The 13,959-nt window shown below is 37.3% G+C and overlaps 1 protein-coding gene across 1 annotated transcript in view; it reads right to left on the reverse strand.

Moving 5' to 3' along the window:
- ZDHHC2 (zinc finger DHHC-type palmitoyltransferase 2) overlaps positions 1-13,959 on the reverse strand; it is a 37,921-nt gene that overhangs the window by 13,751 nt on the left and 10,211 nt on the right. Inside the window, exons 2-6 of the mRNA XM_049790905.1 lie at positions 13,093-13,119; positions 9,730-9,824; positions 6,433-6,553; positions 5,427-5,496; positions 3,784-3,816 (exon numbers count right to left, since the gene is read on the reverse strand). Of these exons, the coding sequence (XP_049646862.1) occupies positions 3,784-3,816; positions 5,427-5,496; positions 6,433-6,553; positions 9,730-9,824; positions 13,093-13,119 (346 nt within the window). The remainder of the gene's footprint in view (positions 1-3,783; positions 3,817-5,426; positions 5,497-6,432; positions 6,554-9,729; positions 9,825-13,092; positions 13,120-13,959) is intronic.

The raw sequence follows: 13,959 nt of genomic DNA on the forward strand, positions 1-13,959 counted from the left end.
ATGATAAACTGCAAGCAATTCAGATTCACGGTTTCTATGATAACCCAATTTTCCTTTCACAGTATTTATTTTAGGACCGTTTTTACATTATGATACTGTTTAGTGTGCAAAAAGAAATATCAAGTGAAATGTTATACCCCAAAGATAAAATTTCTTGAATCAAAGGCAGATTTCTTTCTCGTTCTTTTGCACTAATGCATAAAGTACACACATTAAAATAAACTTTCATAAATTATTCTGCTCTCTTCAATTTTGACAAAGCCCCAGACTGAGGAGTTCTTACTGGAAGAGAATCGTACATCAGAGGATTGAAGGGAAAGTAAACATCGAGGTTTTGTAATTGTACTATTCGAACATGTAGTATCAAATAATAAAACCCAAGAATGGTGGTTAGATTTGAAGTCTAAAGTTTCTGAGGAAGAGTAAGACTGATAAATGGCACTGACAACTGGCTAAATAAAGGCGTGCTATTGCAGTGAAACATTCATACAGAAGAACAGTCCAGGTTAATCTGGATTACAGGTAACATTTAAAACACTTAATTTTGAAGTACAAAAAGAAGAGATATCCCTTCTGTCTCAAGAGTTAGTTTACTGAAAATACCAGGCAAAGAAATAACTTACAAGGCACTGAAGGTGATGCAACTCGGTTAACAAAAAGCATGGCAGAATTAAGGAAATGCTAAATTCTCTTTGGATGACTAAAACGACAGATGTCTCAAACGATTCCTGAGGTGTTCCTAATGCACCTTGTTAGTATTAGGAGTTGTTATATACAAATTATATTTTTGGTGATGCCTCAAGCCATTGCATTCCTGCCTGCAGCTCCATCTATATATAGTATGAGTAGCAGCAGCACTAGCATAGAAATCACTAATGCTTTTATTTCTGCATCACTTAAACCTCTTAGAGTCGTTAGAGGGCAATTAGCATTAAATATTTCCATTTATCACAGTACTTGCTTTAGCACAGGAGTGATAGCCAAAATAAGCCTCCCAAAAAGCGAAAGAAAGCTGACCTGGGGCTAGGACATGACTACCATCTTACTGCCTCTGCCTTCCAAATGTTTTACCTGTCCTCTCTCCAGAAAACCTCTCCTAGCAGAACATTAAAACAGTAGTAGTTCCCATTACCGTTTCCCTGCTCTCCCTAAGCATCACATGGGTTCTATTCCCCTTCTTTCCCACCAAATTTGCTCCCACTCAAAAATCCCAATATGAAAAGCAAAGCAGGACCTAACGATGTTTTCAGGGGGGCCAAAACCCACCCATTATACTGTCTTCCACCCTTAGTTTTGTTGACAAAATAGCCATATGATATTTCCCAAAGAACCCTTGAACACAGGTCTTTAAAGAAAACTATAAAGTTTGATCAGCGTCTGTGCAATATTTCAAAACTGTCTTGTCACTTCCACATAGTCGGGTTTTTTTCAGGGTGAGCAAGGAACTGTGGACATCCACTCAAATTAGGAAAAATAAAGCAAGACCTCTTTTTCTAGTGCATTTCCGTTACTTGAGAGTACAAAAGGAACGATTCTCCATCAAGAAGCATTACATACTTTTCAAGTACTTTCTCCATTTCTACTTTTTCTTTTTGCACCCATTGCTTATTAGCTTAAAAACAATGAGCAATGTAAATACTCTCTCAAACTGGGTATGTTTATGTTGTTTAGATACAAAGAGTCTGCAAACAGGTAAGATGAGCAAATGCTACTGAGATGAAAACGGACTTTATTTTTCTAGAAGTCTATGCCCTAGTGAAATACCACTTCACTGCCCCTTTACACAACACTTAAAAGCTCAGTTTATGATTTGTTATTTGATGCAATGGATTTTTATTTTGAAATTTAAGTTTACATGAAGGACATATTCATGTACTATTCTAAGGCAGGACAACTCAAAAAATCCCAAACAGACCATAAAGCTTATGAGAAGTGTGTATAATACTGAATAATAATAGTAATATTGAGACTTTTCACTGATACTTTGTCAGGAATAGCGTGACAGCTGTTTTTTTTATAGCTTTCTACAAGACAACTATAAGAAGGCTGAAAAAAGAAAACTGCCTTTTTTTCTCATATGAAATTTGTTCCACATTCAACAGTTTTATCCGTTTTGTTTGTTTAAGAAGCGCACTACTAACATTAAGCATCATCAAGTTTCACATGCTGATATCCCTACAGCAAAAAAATATGTAGGAATTAACTCTACCCTATATTGTTAAATATTTCTTTCAATTTTATCTACCACGTAGCCGCAAAATAAGGGGAGATTCTTAAATCATACTGCATTATGTCAGAGGCTGTAGTCAGGACCAAGACAAACAGGAGGAGCCCAGCAACTCCTCCTCCCCCAGGATGGAGTCTCCTCTGCCCAAGAATTTGATTTAAGAAGGTCAAACCAGCTTCTTAGAACCATCTACCATTCAGTTTGTCCAACACAGGAGATTCTTCTTTTCTCATTGGTTTCATGTGGTCAAGAACTGCCATCTACCACTCAATACTCCTAACCTGGACCTTACTAAACAATTATCTTTAATTATTTCCATGAGATACCTGCCAAACTGACATAAAATTAAATACTGTGCTAGTTTTGGCTGGGATAGAGTTAATTTTCTTCACAGTTGCTACTATGGGGCTATGTTTTGGATCTGTGCTGAAAACAGTGTTGATAACACAGGGATGTTTTCGTTACTGCCGAGCAGCGCTTACACAGAGCCAAGGCCTTTTCTGCTTCTCCCACCACCCCACCAGCGAGGAGGCTGGGGGGGGCACAAGAAGTTGGGAGGGGACACAGCTGGGACAGCTGACCCCAACTTGACCAAAGGGATATTCCAGACCATATGATGTCACGCTCAGTATATAAAGCTGGGGGAAGAAGAAAGAAGGGAAGATGTTCAGAGTGATGGCGTTTGTCTTCCCAAGTAACTGTTACGCGTGATGGAGCCCTGCTTTCCTGGAGATGGCTGAATACCTGCCTGCCGATGGGAAGCAGTGAATGAATTCCTTGGTTTGCTTTGCTTGCACGTGTGGCTTTTGCTTTACCTATTAAACTGTCTTTATCTCATCTCACGAGTTTTCTCACTTTTACCCTTTCGATTCTCTCCCCCATCCCACGGAGTCGGGGAGTGAGCGAGCGGCTGTGTGGGCCTTAGTTGCCAGCTGGGGTTAAACCACGACACTTACACATCCTGTCTACTCACTGGTTCCAAGGGCTGCTGAGAAAAGACAGGAAAACAAAACCATTGTGCAGGCTGACACAGCACCAAAAGGAGGGAGGGTGGGAGGGATAGAGGAGAAAAAACAAGACAAAACAAAGAACCCATAAAACTAAAAGAGCTAACTTGCTGTTTCCAGCAAGCCCACTCACGCTGTCCTGGGAGCTTCAGTAAGGTGAACAAGGCACAGCCCTTCCCTTTGGTTTTCAACATAGGGTAGTATTTCATCATTCAATGCAACTTAGCCACGGTAATACTCCAAGTCCACATGGAAAAGATGCAATTCTTAAAAGAAGTTTTCTTACCAACCAGAAGTCTACTTCATCCTAACTGTAAAAACATGGAGTTACCTAACTGAAAGGTCTAAGAAAAATGACACATGAACTTCTTTCCACATCTCACAACTAGGCAGAGGACATATAGTAAATAACTCCAATGGTCCTGCAAGACCAGTAACTTCACATAAGCATCTAACTCTAGGAATAGTGAAGCATCACCTTCATAACAGGCCCCTCAAGAGTTTATTTTACCAAGAAAAGCAAGAAAAGAAAGCCAACAGTACACTCACCAAGGGCAATGATGATCCATTTTCAAGATGCATCTTAAAAGAACCCCAACAGAATTCCAAGCATTGCAAAACGCAAAAGAGGGGGGGAAAAAAAAAAAAAGTCAGAAGCACAGTTACGTGTCAGATTTAAATTATTCACATACAGATAAGGAATTACCCACATGTACCATTGCCCATATGTACCATTGGTTACCTAATCTATTTAACAAGATGTCTATTTAAATTCATATAAGATAGTTTACCTACAAGTAAACTATAGGTAACCCAAACTCAAAACACTTGTTCTGTCAAGAGCTTAGAGATTTAAGAAAATGCAATCTATAACTTCAACTTTAGGATTTGGTCCTTATTCTGAATAGGTTTTCAACTATCATTTATTCTTTGACAGAGCCTTAGAAACTGGGCTAATTCAATTACTATACACTTAGTGATACAACTAAATATACTTCCAAGTACATGATTTACTTACATAGAAATAGACAGATGCACACAAGGTATTTAAAAACTTACCTTGCATGAAAAAACACAAACATTTTTTGCAATTAATCATTCTCCATTAATAAAACATGTACAAGAATATCAGATATAATTGAAGCAAGTGAATATTGACAAGGTAAAGGACAAAATTAAGGTATTCTGCAAAACTAACTACTGGCATTCTGCAAATTTCACTCACGTTTCATAGGATAACACAGGTCACCCTTTTTCTCCACCCTGCTCAGACAAAAGGGGTGGAGAATGTTCCTGACTTACAACCACCATCCCATACAACACAACCAAGATCCTCTTTCTGTCTCAACTCAGTTACTCTTTCAGTGCCTCTGCTGTCTTGCTGGACAAAATGGAAAGTCTTCTCTGCCTCACAATCATATTGGAAGGTTTGATGCATTATCAGCTGACGAGTATTTGGAACAGCCTTAAAGCTAAGAATAAATCAATCTTTGAGGAAGCCCTTTCTTTTAAAGTTAGAGATTTAAATCACTGGGGGCAAGAGTGGAGAAACACACAGACATCCTAGCTAACTGGAGGAAGTTCAGAGAGAAGAACAGCCAAAAGAAAGACTCCATTAGAAAGCAATTAGACTTCTGGGAAATATGGAGGTGAACCTCCTTTTGTGTTAGACAAACAAAAACTTTATTTTAACGGCTTCATTTAGAAATGGAGGATGCTTGGTTGTTTCCTTTCTTTAAACAAAAATAACCTGCAAGTTATCCAATGAAAAATAGGATATTAAGTTTATTACCTCAGGTAAGATGTAAGTGACATCATGATTAGATTGAGATGGGCAGTGATCTTTATTCAGATTCTAACAAAAGAAGCAAATTTTTGTTTATCAGCTATTTTGGTTACATTCTTAAGGAAAGTTCTTTATTAATATTCATAATTTTTAACCATATGTAAAGAATGTATAAGACCATGTAATCCATGTTGGCATCAAGAAGGCCATGAAACGAATTAGAGTAAGTTACAGACTTCCTTAGGAATAAGCAAATAAAAACTAAATCTGAAAAAAATAAGGAAAAAAACCCAGTTTACCTGCCAAAACATTAAACCTGAAAAATCTATGCATAAAAAATAAAAGCTTCTGTGTCAAGGAAAAAAACATTAATTTAGAAAACCACTTATTTAAAATATTTTCTTACTTGTCGCATACAGAACAGTGATGGCAACGATCTGGTTTTACAAGATGGCATCTGTCACAGTATCTGATTGCTAAAGAAAAAAGTTCCAAGATTAGATCTCAATGTACAGTTAGTTACACATTTTGATTCCTGAAGTCTGCACAAAAGTAAATACTAGCAGCTCAGCCCAGCAGAACCCCAGGAAAGCATTTCAGCATGATCAGAAGCAGCTGCAAATATTGAAGCATTTTTTAAGTACTTGCAGTGCTGCATCTAGCAGAGTGAACCCAGAAAGCTCAGTTTTTGCAATCTCTGCTAATCATGCTAATCAGGGTTTTTTCTTCCAAACCCCTCAGCTCTGCAAAACAACCAACGAACCAACAAAACCCACAAAACCCCTACTAGACTGGAAAACCTTTAAAGACTGTTCAACAATATAGCTATTTTAAGCTATTATTCTAACAGCTTTAATTTACTATATGAGATTATCTCGGGTTTGCTTAGCTAGCCAGCGTTCACAAACTTACAGTATCAGTAGGTTACTATTAACTCTTAGTTTGGAAGAACTTTTATTCTTGCAACTGAACAACCAGCAAGTAAAACAGTTTCTTACTGTGATCTATCTAGCTATACATGACATGCAGATAGTAATTAATTTATTATTTTTTAATTTTTTTAACCTATGAAAGAAGAAATCTATGCAGTTAAAGACTGCTACAGCCTCTTCTGCAGTTTGTTAGCATTACAAGCTATTTGTTAATGTCAGTTTGCAAACATTTAGCAAGACATTGTCAATCCATTTTAAAATCCTAAATTGTATGCAGCAATTTACTTTCCAACAATCTTTCCATTGAATAAATACAGCTGCATACAGCTACCTTAAAGCTAAGTTCTTGGGTCACTGTTATTTTATGAAGTATGAAAAGCAGCTCTTTCCTACAATCCAAACCCTTGAATATTTTTTTTAATTAGTTTAGGTAGTACATCAAGACACCTGCCTTTGGTGGTCTCCTGAACACCTATTTACCTCCAGACATTGTCCGTGTATAGATAGGAAGATCCTTGGCTGCCCGTCTTAAGACTTCTTGCTGGGATTCACCTCTAGGTTCCCTCTCTAGGGATTCCTTGTCTGAATATGATAGATGAAACTGGAATAATTTTTAAAAATCAAAAGATATGTTAGCGAATTTCAAGTTAAGTAAGTATCTGTGGAGATGTAATGAGAAATAAATATTCATTATAAAAAGATGGATTAGCAGCACATACAAGGTATTACAGCAAATAACCCAGTGTTCCTAAGACCACTAATTTAGTTTATGGCAACTGAAGACAAAATTAAAATTATTTCTGATTTGGTATTGATGCAATACTGAATGCTTCTAGAAGTAATAAGCAACACTCCTCAAGAGAAGGATCAAGAAAGAGCTTACCATTCCCTTGAAAGGTCAGTTAATTAATTTCTGCAATACTCAGTATTAGCCAGTGAATATAAGCTAGGGATGTCAGTCTTTAACTGAAAGAAAATACGCTACTAGTAATAGCAGAGAAGATAGCTTTATTTCTCCTCTGGTGTCTGGCATTCTCCCTTCTACTCTTAGCCACTCAAGAATTGCTATTCTCTTCATGAAGGTGTCTGTTAGGATGTTTTTACTTCAGAGATTGACTGACAGAAGGAAGAGATGGGTGTCCTGTATGACAGAATAACCACGTCTTAACATCTTCCTGCATTAAAGGGCAACCTCTGTCACTACCCAAAGTGGCAACAAACACTGTTCTAGTAAGAGCTGAGAGGGTAAAAATTACTGAAAGAGATGCATGGTGTACATGAAGTAGTCCAAATTTCTTATACTCTAAAGTCCTCTGCAACACACCAACATAGTCAGCGTTGTCACTGCAGCTTCTAGAAATGGGCAGATACCGAAGTCTTTGGTATCTCTATCAGAGAAACAGGACACAAAATTCCCTCTGAAAAGAAGCCTGTATTTGGCAGGAAGAGTGTCTGTCTCTAACCCGTACTAGAAGCAGAAGCCCTCTGCATAGTGTTTATGTCTACAGAAAGGCTAGTCATTACAATAATATTAAATTTTTTCCTAAATGGAAGTGATGCATATAAAACTACGAAAGCAGAAAGAAGCATACAGTTAGGAGCCTATTTGCACCTCCATAGAGAAGGTACCACTCTACTTTCCTGACAAAGCTCAAAATCTTCCAGCAGAAGCTGGAGGTTCACTGTTTAGCATGAGTTTCTCAGGTCACCTTTCATTTTTTCCCCTAGCAAGAATCCACTCTTGCCAACACCTGAATTAACTTATATTGGGATACATAGGATTCCTTCTGGGATTTCTCACGGCAGAAACTTGGTTCAGAATACTTTTTTTTTTTTTAATGCTTCTTGTTTGATGTACACAGAGCTATTGCTCCATCATTTTATACTGGTTCTCAGAGAAGTCCTAAGCTTACAAAACCTTCCTGCCTGGGAAATCATCTTCTCTCCCACCCTCATGCAATGCTTGTAGCTGGTACACACCAAAGTGGTGTCTCAAAGTCTCTCAAAGAGAAACTGCAGCCAGAACTTTAGTGCTTTTCATATGTGTGAAAAGTTGAAATAAGCTTAAAAAGAAACATAAGAGGCTATGTGGTTTGCACCAGCTGCAGTATTCATGAAAATAAAACGCAAAAGCTTTATTTGTTTTTCAGTCTTCAAATGAGCATTTGCTATAGTTGATAAGTCAGTTTAGTTAAGTTGAAAATACAACCTTTTATGTTTACAGACTTGATCCTAGAAACTGGAAGCCAAGAAGTAACTTAACATTACAAAATACCCTAATAAAATTTTAAAAACACTACTCTAGTAGATTAGGAAAAAGACACAAACAACAAAGAAGTCACTTACTGCCAGCAACAGTAAATTCAAAGAACACAGAAACACTACACATTGCCTTCTATTACCCAACTTCATTACTTTTAATATCCCATTTGAAGTTCTCCAGTAGCATTGTATGATGGCTTTGGAATTCCACTATGATTACTAAGGATTTGTCAAAATGTTTTGGAAGCCTTTTATTGGCATCAGCCCACTGATTTGAAAAACCTTCTAATTACCGCTACAGTCACCATATACATGCATATTGCTATGTAATTACCAAATGAAGTAGGTTCTTAATTTATTTAGCTCCTCTGCGCCCCAAGCTGTAGTAAAGACTGCAGCGTGAAATTCTAGGAAGATGCCAATTACTTTGAATTATCTACTTGTTTCCACAATTACGTGCCTTATTAGTGAATGAAAACTATTCAGAAAAGAACTTCTGCACAACAGATAGAAGAAATCACAAGCTACTTATTTTGTGTTGGCATGGTAGTTATAGGAGCTAGAGTTATGAGTCCATGCTAAAATAAGTATTGGCTTTGTGCATATTTCAAACTCCAGAGCAGCCGCAGCATGATTCCTCTTGACCTCAGAGGTTGTATGGCCTACTAAGGATTGTGAAATTTCTGTAAAAAGACAGGATGGAAGGGGCCAAAAAGTTGCACTGTTGTACCAAGCTGCATGGGGAGGATTTTTATCAAGGCTATTGACAGTTTTCTTTTTTTTTTTTTTTTTTTTTTAAATGTTAGAAAGAATGTGAAATTAAAAGAATAAAAAAACCCCAATACTGTACTAAAAGCAATAACCTAGAGGCTATATCATGTTGAACACGGTTTTGCATCTTAATATTCTCCAAGACAAGTGGATCCTTCTTCTTTAACACTTCTCTACTAGCTGGACTTAGACTTGGGGATGTATTTACTCAGACTTCTCTTCCACGCAGCTGTTCTATACTAGCTCCCTTGCTGCTTAGCCAGCCATGGCTTCCCAGCATCAGCTTACCTGTTGTGCGCTAATGCCACAACCCCCAAGTTCCTTCATACCAGAACAGATGGGGAAGAAGGTTTAATTCAGAGGACAACAGACAGATGCTGACATGCAGTATGTCAAACACAGGGAAATATATTTTTTCCCACATAAAAGTATTATATTCCTATGCAAAGATTTAAACTGCTAGTTCAATTTACTCATATTTTTCAAGTGGAGAGGTTTTTTTCTTCTTGTCATAAATATTATCTAATTTTAAAAATTTATTAAAAACCTCTATAACTTAGAGGTGTAATTTTTTTTTGTCTTGATCATTACGCTATTTGCAATCTGACTTACTCCTATTAAGAAGCTATAACCACCATCTGTATTTTTCTACACATGAGATCAGAGTCTAAGAGGTTACTCAAATACTACAAAATCAGGCATTTGACTAGGGTAATTCAGAAACAAAAGTTAAGTTTATCTTACTTCTTTTGAAGGATTCATTGGTAGCGTAAAGATTGTTTTCCAATATGACCAGACGAACAGCATGAAAAATATGTGGTAAGCAACCAGGCACACAACTAAAATCAAAAAGGAACAGAATTAATACAAACAGACCAGTGATATTATAATACTTACAAACGGATGCTGTACATATCACAGATAGTTACTCTAACAGATGTAAATACAGCAGCTCTGCAAAAGCTTTGCAACAAAAATACCGCACTGCAACTTTACATGAGACAATACAGACTGTGTGGGGAAAGCCATGATATAGGCTACATGTATTACAGAAGTTTGAGGGGAACAATTAATAGCCTATTAGAGACCCATAATTATTTAGCAAGCACTGTCCCTTTACACATTTGTTAAATTCTATTTAACTGACGCATCTCTGTTTTTTAGCTTTATAAACCATATAGGCAAACTGCTAGCCATGCAAAACAAACAAACAAAAAACCCCAAACAAACAAAAAACTAACACACCCCCCCCCCCCAAAAAAAAAAAACAACAAAACAAAAGGAAGTATAGCTACCTAAACGACGACTAGAGTGAGGGAAGTCTGAGTGGACTTGCATACGATACCTGAGCAGCAACCGTAACAAGTTAACTTGTTTTGCTAGATTCTTAGGAGGGAGGCCAGTAGGGTGGCTTTTAAAAATCTGCAGGTTCTTTAAATTCAACTGTTCATTCACTACTTTATATTCTTCACAGCCAGTGATTTAGTCTTAGATATTTTTTTTTTAATAATACCAGTCAACATTTACCATGCTGAGTTGTTTAACTAGAATACAGAAGGTAACATTAACTTTTCCAAAGAGCCTGCTATGGATGGAGAGGTGTTTCCATTTAAAAGCTCTCACTGTCCTAAGCAATTGACTACAGTAAATAGTAAATCCCAAACTTGTATCGCCTGATTAACTTGCTCTAATGTAAAAGAAAGAGTATTTCCTTGGATTTTTCTTCCTTGGGCAGAAAAGCAGCAAATAAAGGACAGCTACAACAGCAACAGTGAAAAATACCATTTCCATGCCATACAGATGAACTCACATCATAGAGAACTCAAGGTTATAGGGAAGCTTCACAGTCAAATAATCTTTATACAACTTCTATAAATTCATAAGATCATCAAAAAAAAATCATAAAGGGAAACTTGTGTACTTCCATTACACAATCTGAAATGTTGCCCTTGTATGGTTAGTGCATGATTTTATACACATAATGCTATTCAGCGCTAGAGAATTTTCCATAATACATGCATGACTGTGTGTATAAATGAAGGCACAGTAGCACAGCATGTTCTTGTTTTTGTAGTTTTGCCTCAAAAGTAACACTGATTAAATGTTTCTGCTGTTGAAGTTTGTTTACGCAAAAAAGCAGCAACACAGTAAATATTTATTCTTATTCACTAGGCAGTTAAAAAATAATAAGCAAAAGCTAACAAAATCTGAGGAGCAACATTGTACAAAGCTTTAGGGATGACAGGGGAAAAGAGCCATATGCCATATCTATAAATGGAAAAAAAATCTCATCAGTATAAGTAATAGAACTGGACTCCACATCAAGCATAATATACTACATGATCGTCTTGCTATTTCACAAGCATCTGTCAGGAACAGTCCACATTTTTATCAGAACATTTCCATCCACTCTAAAAACCCCTGATTTACTCAAAAAAAAAAAAAAAAAAAAAAAAAAGAGAGAGAAAAATCAGTATTTTTTTAAACAACAGTATATTCATGGCATAAAGTGAGGAGGGCAAGGTAGGGCAAGTTACATCAGTTCTGTACACTATGCATTTACTAATCTTCATCTATATTTTATTGTTGCGAGAATAACGGTAACTGTGATTGATAAGAAAATTCCTCTTTCATACATTTAAAAAAGACTACTGGAGGAAGACGAAATTTTAGGCTAAAGACATTATCCCATGTTTCCCCTTGAAAGTCTGCACAAGACTTCAGCTCTTACTGTTTGCTCTTGCACCTCAGTTCTCCAACCTGTCCCAGGTCCCAGTCGGTCACTTCTCTCAGGTTACCTACCCACCACGTTCCCTACCCACCAGTTTCCCTGCCCCGCAATGGAGACCCTGGGCCACCCAGCTGTTCCACTGGGTCTGTGGGTGTTGAGAGTCCAACGCAGGAACCTCAATTCCCTTGAGACAGAAAAAGAAGAGCTGTCTGCAGCTCCCTGGGCAGAAATCCTATTTTACACTTTTTCTGAAAAAAACCCAAACAAACCCAAACCCAAATGGCATATCCCTTGCTTGAAGGCAACCCATTTACAAATAGCTAGCACAGCCAGAGTTGCCTGGAGATTTGCAGCAATCTGTAGTAGGGCTGAGCCCCATTTCCCCAGTTTTCACCCCTAAAAACACTTAGGGCAGAAGCACAGCCAGGGTAAATTTCTCCTGACTGGCTGAAGCTCACCAAAGCTTTGAGTGGCTAAAAATAAGGAAATTTAATGTTCCCCAATGCATTTTGCTGATAATCCTAATGTGTTTTGTGAGCAATGCGTAACAACACACTCATCTCCCACACACACACTATGGAGCAGCAGGAAACTGGAATTATTTCCAAGTCTGCAGGTGCTGAAGTTTGCAGATAGGCTTAAGCACTCATATGGGAGGACAGATCACCAAACAGAAAAAAGTTTTTCAAGCAAATGTTTCTTAAATGGCAAACACTTTTTCTAAGTGAGGGAGTCACCAATGACTTAATAAAACCTGCTGGAATTACACAAACATAAAAAACATACAGTTTGTCTCCTGACCCCCAACCCCTTCCTCCAAAAGCTCCGCAGCCCCACATGACACTTCCACGTTGAGCTGTAGTATTAAAATAGCATCTGGAAAAGCAATCTAAACATCCTACATCCTCGGGGTAGGAACTCTAATAACAGGTAATCAGGCAGTTTTATTATCTTCTGAAAAGATTACGTATCCGATTCTGTTTCTTCAAATACACTGGCTAAAAAGAAACTGCAGAAAAAAATCACCTCCCATTTAAGTATGTTACATTCTGCACAAACATCTTGCTCATCTTTAGAAGTCCTGGTTTTACAAGATCTCTTCTTGTTATGAAAAATTTTTAAAAACAGAATATAAGGATTATTTTAGTTGACACTTCAGAAAGCCAGTAAGAAGAGCAAAAAGTTCTAATTTTCCTCATCTCTATTTGGAATGGCTAAAGCAATATTCAGGAACAGCAGAATAATAAAAGGAGCTGAGGAACACAAAAAATACACTTATTTAAAACAGGTTAGATGTGTATCTCAATTCTACTAGTAAACTACTATACCACCCTGATATATGAATTCCACTTATAAACAGCTAATAAAAATCTTACCTTTTTCTCCAATATTTGTCATTGTCACTGAAAAATGAGAAAAAAGGAAAGAGTAAAAATGATGTTTAAATAGTAAATGATGTAACTGAATATTTTAAACTTTTGTTTTTCAACCAAAAAGGGAAGAGCAATCATTAAACAATACAAGGTTAAGGCCACACACTATCAAGCTTTTATGCTGTGTACATTCATCACAAGAACAGGTAGACAATGCCAATTGTTTATAAGGTTTTTTGGCTCCCAGGCTCAGTTCCTGAGAACCAGCACCTCCATCTACCTGAAGCTGCCCAAGTTTAACCCAAGAAAAGCCACTTCTGAAGAATAGTTATTTAACTGAGGTTGTACAGGTTTTACTGTTTATGTATGTTCTGTTCTTGAAGCAGAGATGTCAGACTCCAGAACTGCTTTAGCCGGCAATACTCAGCGATACCCTTAGATCTCCATGGCATAAAAATTGAAAGTAGACAAAAGTTGCACTTCCTTTAAGAAACTGCCTACAGATTACAGAATTTGGGGATAACAAGAGAGCGGGAAAGGCACAAGTATGTCAGGCACGGAGTGGAGTACACAAATATCATGTATCAGTCACTGCATTTATGAAAGAGAATAAATCTTTTTCTTACACCAATATTACACTCTCGGTCACGTTACTTAAACAACATAACTACCCCACAACAGGTATCTCAGAGAGATCAAAAACTCCCAAGTGATCAAAACCTCATGGTGCTCTTCCCTTTCCATCTAAACCACTCCACCACACATTTATCCATCCCAATTAAGCAGTCTACAAACTGTAATGTGCTGGCACCTACAACTGTGAGCGAGGGGACAGTAGCTATTCGGATCTCTCATCTGCCCTTGTTTTCC

Source organism: Accipiter gentilis, chromosome 3, assembly GCF_929443795.1.
Source record: "Accipiter gentilis chromosome 3, bAccGen1.1, whole genome shotgun sequence".
In the NCBI taxonomy this organism is placed as follows: domain Eukaryota; kingdom Metazoa; phylum Chordata; class Aves; order Accipitriformes; family Accipitridae; genus Astur; species Astur gentilis.